General features: G+C 33.0%; 1 protein-coding gene across 1 annotated transcript; it reads left to right on the forward strand.

Annotated features, from left to right (window-relative positions):
- Positions 1-8,441: 8,441 nt before the first annotated feature.
- LOC107061084 (probable zinc protease PqqL) lies at positions 8,442-15,818 on the forward strand. The gene is made up of 14 exons (XM_015309826.1): positions 8,442-8,692; positions 9,567-9,804; positions 9,887-10,015; positions 10,316-10,450; positions 10,544-10,672; positions 10,844-11,092; positions 11,228-11,365; positions 11,441-11,510; positions 11,593-11,815; positions 12,253-12,355; positions 13,950-14,174; positions 14,551-14,715; positions 15,470-15,619; positions 15,723-15,818. The coding sequence occupies exons 1-14, from the start codon at positions 8,442-8,444 to the stop codon at positions 15,816-15,818; spliced, it is 2,301 nt and encodes a 766-aa protein (XP_015165312.1).
- The last annotated feature ends 1,089 nt before the right edge of the window (positions 15,819-16,907 follow it).

The following is a 16,907-nucleotide window of genomic DNA, read 5'->3' on the forward strand; positions in this document are numbered from 1 at the left end:
TTATTGTTAAGTAAGGTTATAGACTTACGTTTTCTTTATTAAGAAAAAATAAAAATAAATCATATTTATTGCTATGTTGAAATTTGTTATAAGAGTATTATGTTAAATTTTTTGTTTTGAATTTATAACTTATGTTATATTTTCAGTTTCATTTGTTTTAGTAATATTGAATTCACATACGTCATTTTTTAATTAAAATTGATAGATTATATTTTTGTCAAATATTTAATAATTTATGACATTTTATTTATGTATTATTCTTTTTATCAAACATACATTTCACGAGATTCGTAGAAACTTCATACTTTTAGTTATTACAATCAATTCAATTGAAATATAATAATTTGAAAAAAATATAAATCAATTATTTTTTCATAATATTAGTTACAGAAAATATGTTTATTAATAAATATATTTTCAAAAAAGAATATATATCTTAAATATTTAATTTAATGTCATTTATAAAGTTTCTCATTTGTCTAGTATAAATTTTAAATAATTAATTTTTATTTTTAAAATTCATTATAATTTTATAATTGCAATTGTGCATCCAAATAGAACATGTGTAATTACACTGTGACATCCAAACATGACATGTATAATTACACCGTGACAACCAAACAGATCAATGTAATTAATAGATAATGTAATTACTAGGCTGATAATTACACCAATTTTAATTATCAAGTGACTTTCCAAACAGACCAAGTGATATTCCCTTCCGATACGTGAGTGTGCCTGTGCTCTTTTATTAATGGAGAGTGTGTTTGTACGGGTGAAAGTGACGTGAGGGAAATCAATTGTGAGTTTGTTAGAAAAAAGATAAGGAAGAATATTCCAAGTGACAATCTTCCATTGGCTGTTTCTTTTTTTCTATTCTTTTTCAATTTATATTTTTTGTGTGTTTGAATTATATTTTGAGTTATCTTAATGGGCAAATATAAAATACAATACATAATGATATACTATATGAACAATCATATGGTAAAGTAATTAATAATTATGATACATTTATGCGCATATTGTAAAACAAAGTGGATAGAGGGGTCATATGAATCACTTTTTGAGAGAAATTATATTATTTATTGCGATTAAAATTAATTTTATGTATATTATATAATTGATTTTAAACTCTCCTTTTAATTATCCTTTTTTTACTTTTTGAATCTCTTTAATGAAAATTGAAATTCCACAATAAGTAGAGCCATCAATATGGGCTAGGCCTGTTGGACCGGCCTGGCCTAACCCGGGATTTAATAGGGCTGGGCTAAAAAATTTGGAGCCCATTTAAAAAAAGGGCTTTTTAGCCCGGCCTGAATAAGCTTGCTGATTTGTGGGGCTTGAGAAATATAGGTAGGGCCGGCCCGTGGGCTAATACAAATTAATTAAAAAATATAATATAATATTAAAATTTAAAATTAAAGAGATCCAAACTCAGAATCTATTTAAAGTTTTTTAGAAATCACTAAGTATAGAAGTTGCATCCACCATGAAAATGTCCAAACACTTGTTGCTACTCGAAACTGGTTACATGGTTTTTCTCAAACTGGTAATTAATATATTTTTGTGTACATTTAAATATTATAATTCTCAATTTAGTTATTTTTTAATATTTAACTAATTGAAACCACATATAAATTGCATATGAAAATGAAGATGTTAAGACAACCTTCCCACAAGTTGATTCAGATATGCTTGATGAAGATGATCATGAAGTGTTAGATACGCCATAGGTTTCATGAAGTGTTAGATACGCCATAAGTTTCATGGATAATTTTATTTGTGGATTTGATTAACAAGTAGTAACATTAACACCATGTAATATTGTTTTGTCGATATTTATGATAATATTTTTAAATTATAATTTAATTTTAATAATTATAAAAATATATATAACTTTTAAAAAAGTGGACTGGCCCGGCAAACCTGTAGCCCACGTACTCGTGGGTTGGACCGACCGTTTTCTGGCCCACACCAAAAATGGGCTAGCCTGACCTGGCCCGTAAAATGTGAAAGCCTGTATGGGCTAGCCCGGATGGGGTGGGCTAACCCATATTGACAGCTCTAACAATAAGCATACGTAATGTAGTTTCTTATTGAATTAAAAAAAAATGCATCTTACTTTGCACGAAATTTTAATATCCTAGTTAATTGACTTTGTAAATTTTCATCTTATTATGAGAGTTTCATTCTGTAGATTATAATTCTTTCCTTTGTTTTCTCCCCGCTCCCCCTTTTTTTTTTAAAAAAAGAATATCTTATATACTTTATAGAAAGAAGTAAATTCTTAACATGTATGTCCAAATAAAAATATCTTATTATATGGATCAGAGGGTATATGTCTGATTTCAAGAGAATTTGAGGTAGATTAAATTTATCGAGGGGCTTTTTTATTGAACCATTCAATAAAAACATTTTATTTCATTTATTATCTTGAATATTTTAATAATTTTAAAGAAATTGTTTTAATAAATTAATACTCTATTATTATTATTTTTAAAATAAAAATTTGGGATCCTTTTATTTGATAACTCAGGAAAAAAGGAAATACACACTTTAACTGAATAAACTTTCTTCCTACAAAAACACTTCCATTAGATTTGGGTTTCCTAAAACATTTACTCCACTTTATTTCCTCCCACCCAACATCTGAACCACTGATGCTGCCTTGGCGAACCCACCGCTTCCGTCTCTTCGTGCTCTCGTTCTCCTTCCAGGTGTAATCGATTCAATTTGACTTCAATTCCTCCCCTTTTGCGGAGTCTTTTTTGTTGGCTAAAGTAATTTATGCTAGATAACATTTCACACTTTTCCCCTATATGGATTTTGTATATGTTGTGCTTGTGAAAAAAACTGATGTTGTATCTTCCTTGCCCTTCTTATCCCCTGTTTGGTGCAATTCTTAAATATGGGCATTGTAACTTGTCACTATTTAAAATCTTCATTCCTCTTGTCTCTATGCTTTTAAACTGTGAGTATCTGTATCTTTCTTTGTCTAAAACAATGTTTGCAAAATAGTCCGCTAACTGATTTCCTTCTCTTAGAATATGCTGAAATTTATATTGTTTATTTCACAAGCATGCCTATATTTCCTCCACCATATCTGCAATTACCCATGGAGTTGCCCATTTTCCTCTAGTACTTTATATAAAAGCACAGAATTCGTTTGAATTATTACCTGATTGTGTTGAGACTGGTTACAATGTTTACAAGCTTCTAATACAGCTTTAGCTTCTGCATCTGTATTAGTTGTGATGTCAATAGTAGCACCTTCTGCATGTAATAATCCCTCAGACAGAATGCATAAGAACTCATCCCCGAATTGCTTATTGATACTTCATCAGTATTGTACTTAACTCATCCCTTTCGGGGAAATTCCCATAATACCCTTGTAACCTTCACTCTTGGATTGTAGTCCTCTACTTCCGTTATCATTTCTTGCCAGTTTCCTGAACATCTCATGCCTGGTCTCCTACACTTTATCAACATGTACATATTTCTCGTGATATTGTGTATGATTGACTCTTGGTTGAGATATGTTTCTCCTTCATGCTTCCTCCTATTTCTTCTTCTCCATAATTCCCAAATTATAAAACTTGGTAAAGCTCTATAAAAAGTTCGCGTATCTGTTTTGACATTTGTCTCCCACCACAGCATAATATAATAACTTTCCTTAATTGTAATCCAGAACATATTTAAGCCTGCAAAAGAGCAAAAATAGGACCATGTCCTATTAGCACAATCTAATTTTAGAAACACATGTGATAGTGTCTCTTGATCCGGCCTTTCACAATACCAACATCTTGATGGTCATTCCATACCCCATCTCCTTATTTTATTATCTATGGGTATGTTAAATTTCCATAGCCTCCACATCATAAATGCCATCTTAAAAGGGACTCTCTTATTCCATATCAGTGTATGAATTTTGTTCGGCTTCTCCTTATGGCTAATGTAATTCCAAGTTGTTTTAACCGAGAAAGTCCCTTTCGTATCTAACATCCAGCAGGGCTTACCCTACTCATCCACTCCATTAGGCGGTTTTATGCAGGAAAGACTATGATCTACCAGTTCCATTGGAAAATTTTCTTTCAAGATAGCTACTTCCCATTCACCATTCCTAGCTAGTTCAACAATTCTCTCATAATTGTCATCCCATTCAAAATTATCCCCTGTGATAGTGTATAAATCACCTAATCTTGTCCAATTATCATGCCATACTAAAGATGATCCCTTCCTCGCCTGCCATAAAATTTGATGTTCTATTAAATCTCTCGCCTGTATCATTCTCTACCACACTTGAGAGCCCTCGCATCCAGTGTTAAAAAAATTTACTTCAACTCGTCCTGCATCCCTCCCGCCCCTCACACCCTTAAACCCACCTCATCCCGCCCTATTGCCATCCCTATCTGTTGTTTCTCTTGCTATTATATTATTTTGTTACTATTTGTTGATTGTTTTTTGTACTTTTATTAAAAAAAAGTTCTAGACTATTTTAAAATATTCTTTCTCGAAACGAAGATCTATTGGAAACAATCATTTTATCTGTGAAATAGAAATATAATCTATATACATTCTACTTTTTCTAACCTTACTTTGGGTGACTATTGATATAAAAACCTTGTTGTTGTTGTTGTTGTTGCGGGAGGGAGTATTCAGTAATGACTCATGATATAATTATATATGACAATAATTAACAACTTAAAAAATTCAATTTCATACTTAAAAATTACATAAAGTACTATATATTTAATAATTAACAATTTAAATATTTTTAAAATATAAAAATTTGGTTGATCAATGTCACATTAATTGGAATAAAAGGAGAATTATATATTGTTTGAAAATTACGTAAAAAGTATTATAAATCTCAATAATTAACAAATTCAAATATTCCAAAAGCTTTAAATTTTTTTTTGATTGATTCTTCAAAATTATGCCATATTAATTGAGACAAAAAGAATAACACAATTTATGAATGACATAAAAAGTATTATAAATCCAATAATTACAACTTTGTTACAAAATATAAGCAATATATTACAAGAAAGATAAGCCAAAGACATGGAGAGTAGCTAGAGTATAGAGATCATCTTATCATATGTCTGCAAATATGTCTAATCGATGCCCCCCTAAAGTTGGCATCAAGTTTCATTTAGATTTCTCAACTAAGCGATGTTCATTTTAGACAACTCATATAGGGTTCCGCTGTATTATTTTGACAATAAGCAAAAAAGCTGAAGAAGAATATAATACACTCATTGATGACGTGACAAACAACCAGTTAAATGATTACATGTGTTTTTTAAAGTTAAAATTATTTTAAAATCTATTTAGTAAATGCAATATTATTCTAAAAAAAATCAATTTGACCCCCCTCCCCTCCCCCGCCCTATGATAGTTGTCTTCTCCATTACACCCAATAATTTTTTTTATTTTTTTCTTAATCTACTTTTTCAAATTGTATCACATCTTTTTCTTTCTTTCTATTTTAGTGTTGTTTTGAGAAAAAAATAGAGGAGAAAGAGGGAGGGAGGGAGAGAAAGAAAGAAAAAATATAAAATATGAGTGTTGGTGTTCAATTTTTAGGCCAAAAAATGGAGAGCGGTGATGGTATCTCACCCTCATTTTCCACCGGAGATCGTCTCTTTCATTACACTCAAAATCTCTCTTGTGCTTTTTTAAAAAAATTATTATTTTCTTTTACTATTTTTCATATTTATTCTTTTTCTTTCTTTTTAGTGTTGTTTTGTGGGAAGAAAGGAGGGAGAGGAAGAAAGAAAGAGAGAATAAATATGAAATACGAGTGTTGATATTCATTTTACTGGTAAAAAAAGTGGAGGGAGGTGATGATAGATTTAGAAAAGTAATATACAATGAAGAAATAAATGACTTGAAAATGGATTTTTATAAAAAAATTCGACCTCCATTGAAGGAGTTTAAGCTTAAAATGGTGGAAGGTGGTGACTTGAAAAATGGAGAAGAAGAAGAGAAAATAAAATAAAAGGAAAAAAGACAAATATACCCCCGAACTATCGTAAATGGTAGCAGATACCCTCCGTCATACTTTTGGGGAATTGGTCCCCCTGTCGTCCAAAAACTAGAGCATATATACCCTTTATACTAACGGACATACACATGTCATAATCTTATCCACCGACCCGATATTTATTAAATATTAGATCGACAGATAAGATTGTGTCACGTGTCCTGTTTAGTCTTTCGTTAGAGTGAAGAGCATATATGCTCTAATTTTTTTATGGCAGTGGGGACAATGTCCCAAAAGTATGACGAAAGGTATCCACATACCATTTACGTCAGTTCGGGATATATTTGTTCTGTTTTCCTAAATTAAAGATGACTAAATTAAGTCTTTCACATGCTATTGTTGAGTGTATCACACTCACTTTGACATGTCAGCACAAAGTGTCAAAATGACATAATGAGACTCTACATGAAGTGTCTAAATGAACATCGTCCAGTTGAGGTGTCTAAGTGAAACTTGGTGTCAACTTTTAGGGGCCACCGATGTATTTGTCCACGATGATAGATAACAACTCAATTAATAGGTTGAGAAAGCCCTCTAAAAGTCACCATGTTAGTAATAAATACTCCAAAATAATTCATAGAACCTATACATAAATGTAAGTAGTTCATTTATTAAGTAAATGGAGAACCCACTGATTCAATAAATTTATAACAAATTAAACTTCAAATATTTCAAAAAGCATATTTTTTTATTTTTATTATTAATTCCCTAACTTCGTATATACATTGCACAAATTAGATTGAAGAAGAGCACCACCATGCATGCAAAAATACCCTCTTGTTAAATTCCAAAAATACCCTCTTGTTAAATATGTCCAACATTAAAGAATGTGTCCTACTCTTCATTTATTTATTTTTAATATCTTTTTTTTGTTAAACAAGTATGGCACGTCCAAGAAAGAGCACTACCATGCATGCAAGACGTAAAAAGAGTTGTTTGGATTAATATAGGATAAAAAATAAAAATATTGTCAAATAAAAAAAAGGATTACTGGGTTTATTTTTCAAGTACTTCATGTTTAATTTGATGCAAGACTTTGATTTGAAAGAAAAAAATAAATAGGAGTACAACGTACGCAGTAGTTTAAAATTTGAATAAAAGAAATGGCTGTGCGAACAATTTTTTATTTTATGTATAAAAAACAAACATTCAATGAGAAATTTGACATAACATTAATAACATCTTGTAACGAGTCCACTTCTTTATAAGTTGACGAAGGCAACTTATTTAATCTGCCAGACAGCTCGAGTAATCCACTAATGCAAGAAACAAAGTCGTAAATTCATAATAGGAAAAAACATTGAAAAATGGGAAACTCTCATTTATATAATCTATTAAGAGTTTGACTCATCTATTTCATATTCGTTTGAAAAAAGGCATGACATATGAGTCTTTTTTCAAAGTTCGATAACATATTTGTACATTTTCTCAAAGTTCAATAGCATATTTAATCCGAGCCTTTTCTCTTTTAAAAAATAATGTAATTAATGACGTGACCATGAATCATGAATGAACACGAGTGAAAAATAATTTTATAAACTCAAAACTATTTTCAATAAACAAATAGTAACATGTATGAATATTTTCTCAAATGAAAATGACATAAATAAACCTCTTTTCAAAATTCGATAAAATATCTGAGCCTTTTTCTATTCATAATTAGTGGGCTTGAAAAAAAGAATTAATGTTTGAATTAAAATTGAAAAATGACATTTGAATGTAAGGTATGGGTAGTCCTTTAGTCTCCAAACATCTTTAAAGAACCCCTTTGTCATATGCGATCTTCTTGATCAATGAATAAGTGACACTTTCTCCTTCTATTCACTAATTCCCTTACGAGATGAATAACTTTTGCCGTTGAACAAATTAATTCTCGATAGTAGACACACTCAGTCTCCTCACTCTTATTTACACCATCTTTTTTCAAACATACCTGCATTGCTAACGCACTTCAAAATAATTCACCGAAATCTCGTCACTCTCTCCCTTCGCATCTTTCGAATCACCTCTTTTAACTTTCACAAATGTTATATCCATACCAAAATCTCGAGTCCAAACGAATACTTAATCAAAGTGGTTACGTGGAATAATAATAATATATGTGACACTAGTGTATGATTTTCTTGTGCAACAAGATGACTAGCCCCCAGTACACTGCAGTGCAGTGCAGGTGCAGGGGCAGGCCTCCTCAGTGGCAAAGAAATAGCTGTTGTACTATCCATTTGAACAAATTAAATTTATATTTACGAAAATCTTTTCTACACAAAATTAAAATGTTACATATAAAAGTAGAGGTACTTAGTGTGTGAGCAGAGAGGGAGAGAAAGTGAATAAGAAGAGCAGCACAAAAAAAACATTGAGCTAAGTTACAATTTGCTTTGAATCGGTGAATATGGAACCATCGCCGGAACCTTCGGAGCATAAGGAAGAAGAAGACGAAGAATGGGAAGTCGAGTCTTATGATGAGCCGGATGAGTTTGAACTTTTAGAGCCCATAGAGAAGCTGGATTATGAGCAAGAGTTGTCCAGTGCTCCATTCCAAGTAGAACATCATGGCGTCCTACAAAATGGGTTAACATACTATGTTAAGAAAAATAGCACACCTAAAGATATAATACTTGTGAACTTGATCGTAAAAGCAGGGTATGTAATCTCGTTCCTCTGAGTATTTCGATTTATAGGAGTTATTTGTGATTTTTTATTGTTTTGAAGCTTTCATTCTCAGAATAACTAGCATTTGTGTAGTGTATTTATAAATATAGTACTATTTTCGAGCTTCCTGTAATTTTTTGTTTTTGCTTTATCAAGTGCTGTGAGATACTATGATTTTATTTTCTTACAATGGGCCTATGGGTCACAAAATAGTTTGATGGTGACCTGTGAAGTTGAGGCAGCAGGCTCGTCGGTTTGGATCTACTTGTAGGTTGGATGTGGATTGGGAGGTTTTCTTCTGTAGAGGAGGATGGTGCACCAGCCATGGTGCTAAATCTGTAGATGTACATGTAGGTTGGATGTGGATCGGTAGGTTGTGTCTTTACTAAGGTTAACAGTTCTGCACAAACCAGAGAAAGCCACTGTGCTAAATCTAGATATATATAGCTTTATATGGTGTTTACTAGAGATTTGAACTTGAAAACAGAACAAGTACAGGGAATATACATGGATGTATATATTTTGAGTTTGAATGTAACTAAACTCTAGTAACTAGCTAACATCTGTTGAGGTGATTGGATCATGGTGATCTGTTATTCTTTGTCACAGGGGAGGGTTGAGTTGGATAGTGTAATGCTGTGGTTTTGTTTTCTTTCAAAGTAACAATGACATTTCCAAATAGTTTGTTGCTTATTACGAACTTTTAAATCATACTCTAGTTACTGCTCCAGCATATCCAATGTCTAAGTAAATAAAAGAATATGGAGGATTTATTATCTATTTTGGAAAAATAGTTGAACTGTAAATGTATAATAGTTGCATTTGGATTTGCCCTATGATATAGTTTTTCATGACTCTTGACCAGGGCTGTTTGTGAAGAAGAAAATGAGCGTGGTGTCGCGCACATTATTGAGCATCTAGTTCTGGAGGGATATGGATATACCAATTCAGATGCGACTGAATATTTAAAAGCTTTCAAACATCAGTGTGGTGCTCATCAACAGGCCAAAACATATTGGGACCATACAAGTTATAACTTTTCTGTGACCAACTCGGAGGATTTGAGGAAAGCACTTGCATTAACTGCTGCAATCTCTCAAGAGGTTCTTACTTCATATCGTCCTTGTTTTTTTTTTTGTTTTTTGTGTTTTGGTTATTCTCCTAATTTAAAAACTTATTTTGCAGCTTGTTGTCACGTCTGATGAACTTGAGAAAGAGAAATTAATCGTAATAGATGAGCTTTGGCATGGTTCTCAGATTGTTGAGAAACAACATAGTCGCATTTTTAGTGCTCAATTATATCAAGGAACAAAGGTTGTGTGAATCTCTATTTACATGTACAATCCCTAAATGTACTGTTTAGACTGTTAATTAGGGTATAACATTGACTTGAAATGTGGAATTTGAGACAGTTTATGATTACTTTGCATCTTCTTAAAGTACATAAAGGGGAGATATGCAACATGTATGTTACTACACATTACGGTTTCTTAATATAGATTGAAGGACGTGTTGCATGTGTCTTCTGATCTTTACTTGAACTTTTTCCTGTTTTGGTTCATTAAATGTACTATAAGCTACTTGTCAACTGATGCTGTCCATATTGTGTTCTAGTACGCTGAGCCTCTGGGTGGCACAGAAAAAAATGTACGAGATCTCTCCGTGGATATTGTAAAGGGGTTTTACCTGAAGTGGTATGTCCCAAACAATATGGCTGTTATTGTTGTGGGTGATGCAACTGAAACACAGGTTTGTCATAAACTTTCTCTAGGTTTATGTATTGATTCAACGGTCATAAATTACTCATCTTCTTTTCCTTTTCCTTTCTATTTCCTTTTGTAGAGTATAATTGGTTTGGTTAGAACCTACTTTGAAAGGCAACCAAGAGGCGTGCCACAACATTTGGAGTTCCCTCTTCTCAAACAATGTGAGCCTAGATTGACCACACACGTCAATAGTGAAATTCTGAAGGTAGTCGTTAAGACCTAATTTGTCTCTTTACTGCATGCTCATTGTAGAGTCTTTGGTTTTAGCAATGTCGAACTCCTTCATGAGGTATCTTCTTATTGTCAAATTTCTGGAAAATCATCGCTAATGCGTGCATTTCTTCTTCTTTGGTTTGTGAAGTGGGGGATGTCTCAGGTATATGTTTCCTTTATGTTTGAGAAACAATGGGGTAAACGTGTGAATGAGGTGTTCATATACTTTCAACAAATACTTCTTCAGAAAGTCATTGTTGAAAGGTTGAAGAAAATTCTTTTAAGCATGAGCAACCCAAAAGAAATTCAGTACTCTAGAGATAATGATTCACAGATGTATAGCAATTTTGTGGTCTGGGTGGAGTGTGAAGGATATGAAACAATTAAGGTGTTAGAGACATTCCTTGTTGAGGTAATTCACCAGTATTTCTTATATTCTTTTTATCTTTTTAGAGCAGCTGTGTTCTTGATCAATAAATCGATTAAAGTTATTCTGCAATGAAGCACATAACTGCACAATAAATATTGTTTTGCACATATTATTTAGATTGCACGATTGAGAGTCCACGGGATAGAAGAAAATGAACTAAGTGAAGGATGTGTCTTTTGGCTGAAAACCGCTGGGGCCGAATACCGGAATCGTCTTGATCATTCTTCAGAGGAACTTCAAAAGAACTACACTAGAGTATGTCTCAAATGGCCTGTACTTGTTTATTTCTTAAATTAGTGTCAAGAACTCATTCTCTCTTTTCCCATGCAGCACTTCAATTATCGTGAATGTGATTTGTGTCCTAAGCTGCAGGCACAGCTTATAGTAGCTCTTACTAAAAGTAAGTTTTTGTAGTTTACTTCATCATGTAATTGACAGATTTGTTTGACAGCTGCAGGATGTAATTAGTCTCCATTTTTCAGGTGTCAATGTGGAAAAGATGAAGAGCTTCTGTGAGTTGCAATGTAAAGCATCTAATTTATCAGTTATCATACTTCAAAGCAAGAATTTCGTGACACAAGAGGATATGAAGGGGTCATTGCAGAAGATTACTGATTTGGAAAAAGAGGGATCCCTTGCTCAACGGTCAGATGAAGAAGTGAAGGGTTCAAACAATCTGATACTAGAGATGGAGCCTGAATCAGGGTAAATATCCTTTTACTAAATATATCTTGCTTTCTTGATGTAATTTTTAATCAATGCAGCATTCAGCGGTACATCTTGTAATCAAGAGTTGCATACATACTGGCTTCGACTACAAAACATGGGAACTCTCAGATCCTATCCACTTATTTTACAATTGAACCAAACTCGTTTCCTAATTTAGTTAGATCTTGTGCTCAATTAGGCATTAACGCCATGTTTTTGTGTGTGTATGTATAGGTAAACGAATTAGGTCATATTTAAAGCTGTAAAGTTTAAGGAAGTTGTAATTGTAATCCTAATTATAAGATATTCCAGTTGGTACACCTCTCTGCACTTGCGTTTGACTGGCCTGATCCAAAACACAAGAGTATTATAGTTATGTTGTCAGTGATAATTATCTTTTTTTTTGCTTTTGCTTTCATGAACACAATTTTCAGGAAAATTGTTGAGCGAGTGGAACATTCTGATATTGGAGCTGTAGAGCTCATTTTATCCAATGGGATGCAAGTCACTTACCAGTGTACAATGGATGATGAGGGGGTAATGATCTGACATGCCCTATTTTTGTTATAGACATTTAATTCGTTTGCTGAATTATCTATTTTTTTTGCTAAATCTAGTTGAATTTTCTGACTTATTCTTGTATTGTACATTCTGTGCCAAAAAGAACAGTGATAGGCCCTCCATTCACCCCGTTGCTTACGTTTAGTTGGGCTGCCTGCTAGACAAATGGCTGTTTCTGTGAAATTTTAGGAGTAAGTTTTTGAATACAGAATACCATGTTCGACTTGCATCTTTTCTAGTGCTTATGGTGATGCAAGATGAAAGAAAAACTCAATTACGTTATTCTAGTGCTGATGGGAGATAAAAAGAGGATGTATGATCTGATATTATCTGTTTCCCAATTTCCCGAATTCATTTTACAAGTATTGGAACTCCTCTGCATCATTGCAGAGTATTGAGACTCCTTTTACCTTAATACCTTAATAATATACTGATAATGAAAGTTGATGATTCATCGTTCCATAGATGCCTATAAACGTGAAAGCATTGCATGCATGTAGATATAAAACACCCATCAAAATCCAGCGAATGACCGAATTCCATTTCAATGGGGGTGAAAATCAATCAATGTTTTGACTGTATAAGTCTAATACTTATACATAGATTTCCCCCCTAATTCTTTATGCATTTTACATAGCAAACACCCCAAATATTTGAAATTATAATAAAGGCTAATGCAGTATTGTTGTATCTATTGGTGACCCATGCTCTAGACACATTGAGAAGCATCACTTGTAGAATATGCATCCCACCCATTTTCTTCTGTAAATTGTAGTGCTTTTTCCAGCATCTATGCTTGTATCTATTTTTTGTCTTGTATCTTTTCTAGTACTTGTGGTGATGAGAGATGAAGAAAATGCAATTGTTATTCTAGTGCTTGTGGGGAGATAAATGAAATAGAGGATGTTCTGTTCTGATAAAATCTCTTTCCCGATCTCCCTAATTCATTTTTCAGTTATTTGAAAATCCCCTGCATTGTCCAGAGTATTGGAACTCCTTTTACCTTAATTTTAAAATGTTGCAAGTGATGTTCCCATCCTTGCATATACATCAAAGCATTGTATGCACGTTGATATGAAAACACCCAGCAAAATTCAGCAGGAGGAAATGACAAACCCCCTTCTCAAAGGGGTGAAAATAAATTAATTTAGTCTAGATTTTATACTTCCATATGTTCTTCCCTGTTTCTTTTTCATGAGATCTCTCATCTTCTTTTTCACCTGCTTTCATGTCTAAATACAGAAAGATAGTGTGCTGAGAGGATAAGTATATTTTCATCCATGTTAGAGTGTAATTATTGACCTTTTCAATCAAGTTTCAAAAGCACACACACACTAGGATTTTGAAATGGGAAACATCAATTAATCTAAATGTTTTGGTGTTGAAGTTTACAAAGTACTGATAGCTGTATAGATGGGATTTATTTGGTATATAATTGAAATATCTATTCTATTATTGTCTTAGGTGATGATTTGGGAAATGTTGCATCGATTGGTTTAGGAAAATAATGCTCCACCTAGTCCTGCTTGTTCAGTTTTCTTTTTTTCTTTCAAATATTTCCTTGTTACAGGTGCTCTTGAGTGGATTCTCATATGGAGGTCTCTCAGAACTGGCAAAAGAAGATCTCCTCAGTTGCTTGTTCTCATGTGAAATAGGGCAAAATGTCTTGTGTAAGAGCTTTGAGAGATTTTTTACTGCATGTGATAAAGTCGGTTTCAAGGTTGCGGTGGACGAGTATAAAAGAGCTTTCAGTGCGAATTTTGTTGACTCATCGTATATCAAACTTGCACTTCAGGTTTGTTGGTAGATCTGTTATTCGTATTCAACTTCCAAGATTCATGCTTATTAAGTTCAGTCAGTGTTCTCCACAAAAGAAGTTGGTGCGTTTGAGCCAGAATTAGGCCTACCTTTGCCTTTGTGTTACCCAATATCCACATTTCATGTTCCAATTTATTTTTTGTTCTAGCGGGTGCTTTGCTTTTGTGCTGTTTTCCTTGTATACTGTTTTGGGAGGGGGTCTTCTTCATGAAAACTTTGTGGTGGGGGAGCTCTACTTCACAAAGTTTTCCAGTTTCACATGGTTTAAGAAAATTAACATGCTTATTCTGATTCAATGTTTTAGTTGGGTTTATTGTTTAGTCATGGTTCTGTTTGATCATGGATGCCTACAGATTGTATATTTTCTATTCACAAGTGACCTAGAACCTGAAGAAGAAGATTTGCAAGCTGTAGTTGATGACCTAAGAGAGCGTCTGTCTCCCAGACATCAACGCCTGCAGGATATCCTAGTGAATACTGCCAAGGAGATCAATAGCGGTGGATCTTGCATTTACAAGGTCTGTATTACCAAATGAATTTTCAATTCTTTCCAAGTTTGATGAATAATATATTTAGTCTTCAATAAGTTGCTAAAATCTTGAATTATGATGAAAGATAGTTTTGGTTTATTTCCTATAACTATCTTAGCTTCACTCCTCCCCCTTCCACTATTAACTTTGAAGATAAAATGGCTGCATTGCATTTGCATCACAGTCTTACCAAGTTATCTTAAGATTTAGGAACTGTGCTTTCTGCTAGCCTTTTCTCAATTTCATATCCTACTTCTCTTTTTATATCATTCTACTGTTTTTGTGCCATTTCATAATTATGTGCAATTTCTTTAACAAGGAAAACCTTCATACATCATAAGTTGCCGTTTTTAGTATCTAAGCATCAAACACCTTTTACATTGGTGTTCAGAATTTACTTTAAGTTACAAGATATTTCGTTAAGTTGCAAAATATTGTGGAATATTTATAGTATGGTATACATGGAACTAGAGGATTATGAATTTACCCCGGTGGCTGAATAGGGAGTTGTTGAACAGCTATGGTGATTGTCTTTTGGTGTGTGCCTTGTACCTAGTACCTTCAAGATAAGTACAAAATACTTGACATATAAGTTCTGTTAAACTTTTTGAGGAACAAAAAGACTGACATTTTGTAAGAGGAAAATGCTTAAATCAGATTTGTTATCATGGCATGTGGGCAGTGGCTAAGTTCGAATCTAGTTTATTTGTGTGCTTTCTTGCTAATAAACCTCTCTTATCAGCCCCTCAAAGCTGAGGATCTTTCCCAAGTTGATACATCAAAGGCATGGAAATATTTCAAAAATTGCTTTAGAGATCCATCAAGCTTTCGAGTTATTATGATTGGGAAGTTCGATTCTGCTTCTGTTGATCCTCTTCTGTCCCGTTATTTGGTTGGTTTTTCTCTTTTTGTTTGAGGCATAAGTTTCTTTTGGAATTTTCATTCTTGTAATGTCATATTTGTATGTTATGTTTTTGAGAAAATTCTGTTCTTAGGGTGGAATACCAAGGCCTTCTGTGCCTATAATGGAATTTCAACGTGGGAAGCTCACACCAGCACCTTCCCATTTCCCTCTGGCTGTGACAATGTGAGCATTGCGTTTGCATATCATTTTATCTATATCTGAAAGATACTTGTTTGAAGTACTTGTTCTTTAATTTAATTTCATGTTGAACATTTGCCTTAGTCTTGTCGTTCTGAAATGACATTACTTTAGTCTTGCTTTTGTTCTTTCAAGATATCATGCTTACTGTAGTTGATGTGGCCAAATATGGGGAGTTGTTTTTCTATCGGCTCTTTTTTTTTTTTTTTGGGTGGGTTCTTATAGGTCCCTATACACGAGTTTAATAAATTTCTAAACAAAGTTCAACTTGACAGGGAGAAAGTGCCTATGGCCATGGACAGTGGGAATGGAGCTTATATTTGTATAAGTTTTCCTCTTTATCTGGAGAAGGAGACATTGGTATGACAATATAAACTTCATAAATTATTCAACAAATCAATATTTTAATTTAAAAGGATATGTATTTATGACAGGATGAGGATCGATATTTGTTGAATATTTTGAGGTCACTCATGAGAATTAAAGTGACGGACATTCTTCGTCATCAAAAAAGAATGGTATGTCATATATTCCTTAGAAGTAAATCTCCTTTGTAATATATCCTAATTAGTTTATTTTTCAGGTGTATTATATTGAAGTGTGCTCATTCAATTCAAATCATGAATGGTCATCCAGTGACTCTATGAGTCCTGGAATGCTATACTTTCTGATTCATATTGGAAATATGAATGAAACCGAGAAGGTGAGATTGTTTTTGGTTTTAGTACACCATCTTGAATAAAAGTATTTAACAAATGATTATATATTTGATCAGGTTGTAGATACAGTGGTCCAGGCGATGACAAAACTACAAGTAGATGGTCCTCTAGAAGAGGAAATTCAAACTGCGTTGGATTCGGTACCAACCAAAGAAGAGGAAGAGGTAATATAAATAATTTCAATTTTGTTGAATTCTTCTTGTAAAGTTATATTTGATAGTCTGACAAAGTGTAAGATTCTTCTTTAGAACCCTTTCTACTGTAATTAAAAAGAAAAAAAAAAGCAAACTTAAAGCATGATATGCTTAAAAAGGTCTAAGTTGAAACTATTATAGGTATAGTGAGATTTTATCTAGGAA

This window comes from Solanum tuberosum, unplaced genomic scaffold, assembly GCF_000226075.1.
Source record: "Solanum tuberosum cultivar DM 1-3 516 R44 unplaced genomic scaffold, SolTub_3.0 scf00116, whole genome shotgun sequence".
In the NCBI taxonomy this organism is placed as follows: domain Eukaryota; kingdom Viridiplantae; phylum Streptophyta; class Magnoliopsida; order Solanales; family Solanaceae; genus Solanum; species Solanum tuberosum.

Bases quoted from the DNA above. Each gene is read 5' to 3' on its own strand.
- LOC107061084 (XM_015309826.1), top strand. From the start codon at position 8,442: ATGGAACCATCGCCGGAACCTTCGGAGCATAAGGAAGAAGAAGACGAA. The intron at 9,805-9,886 runs GTTCTTACTTCA...CTTATTTTGCAG, and splicing joins CTGCTGCAATCTCTCAAGAG to CTTGTTGTCACGTCTGATGA. The intron at 11,816-12,252 runs GTAAATATCCTT...CACAATTTTCAG, and splicing joins GAGATGGAGCCTGAATCAGG to GAAAATTGTTGAGCGAGTGG.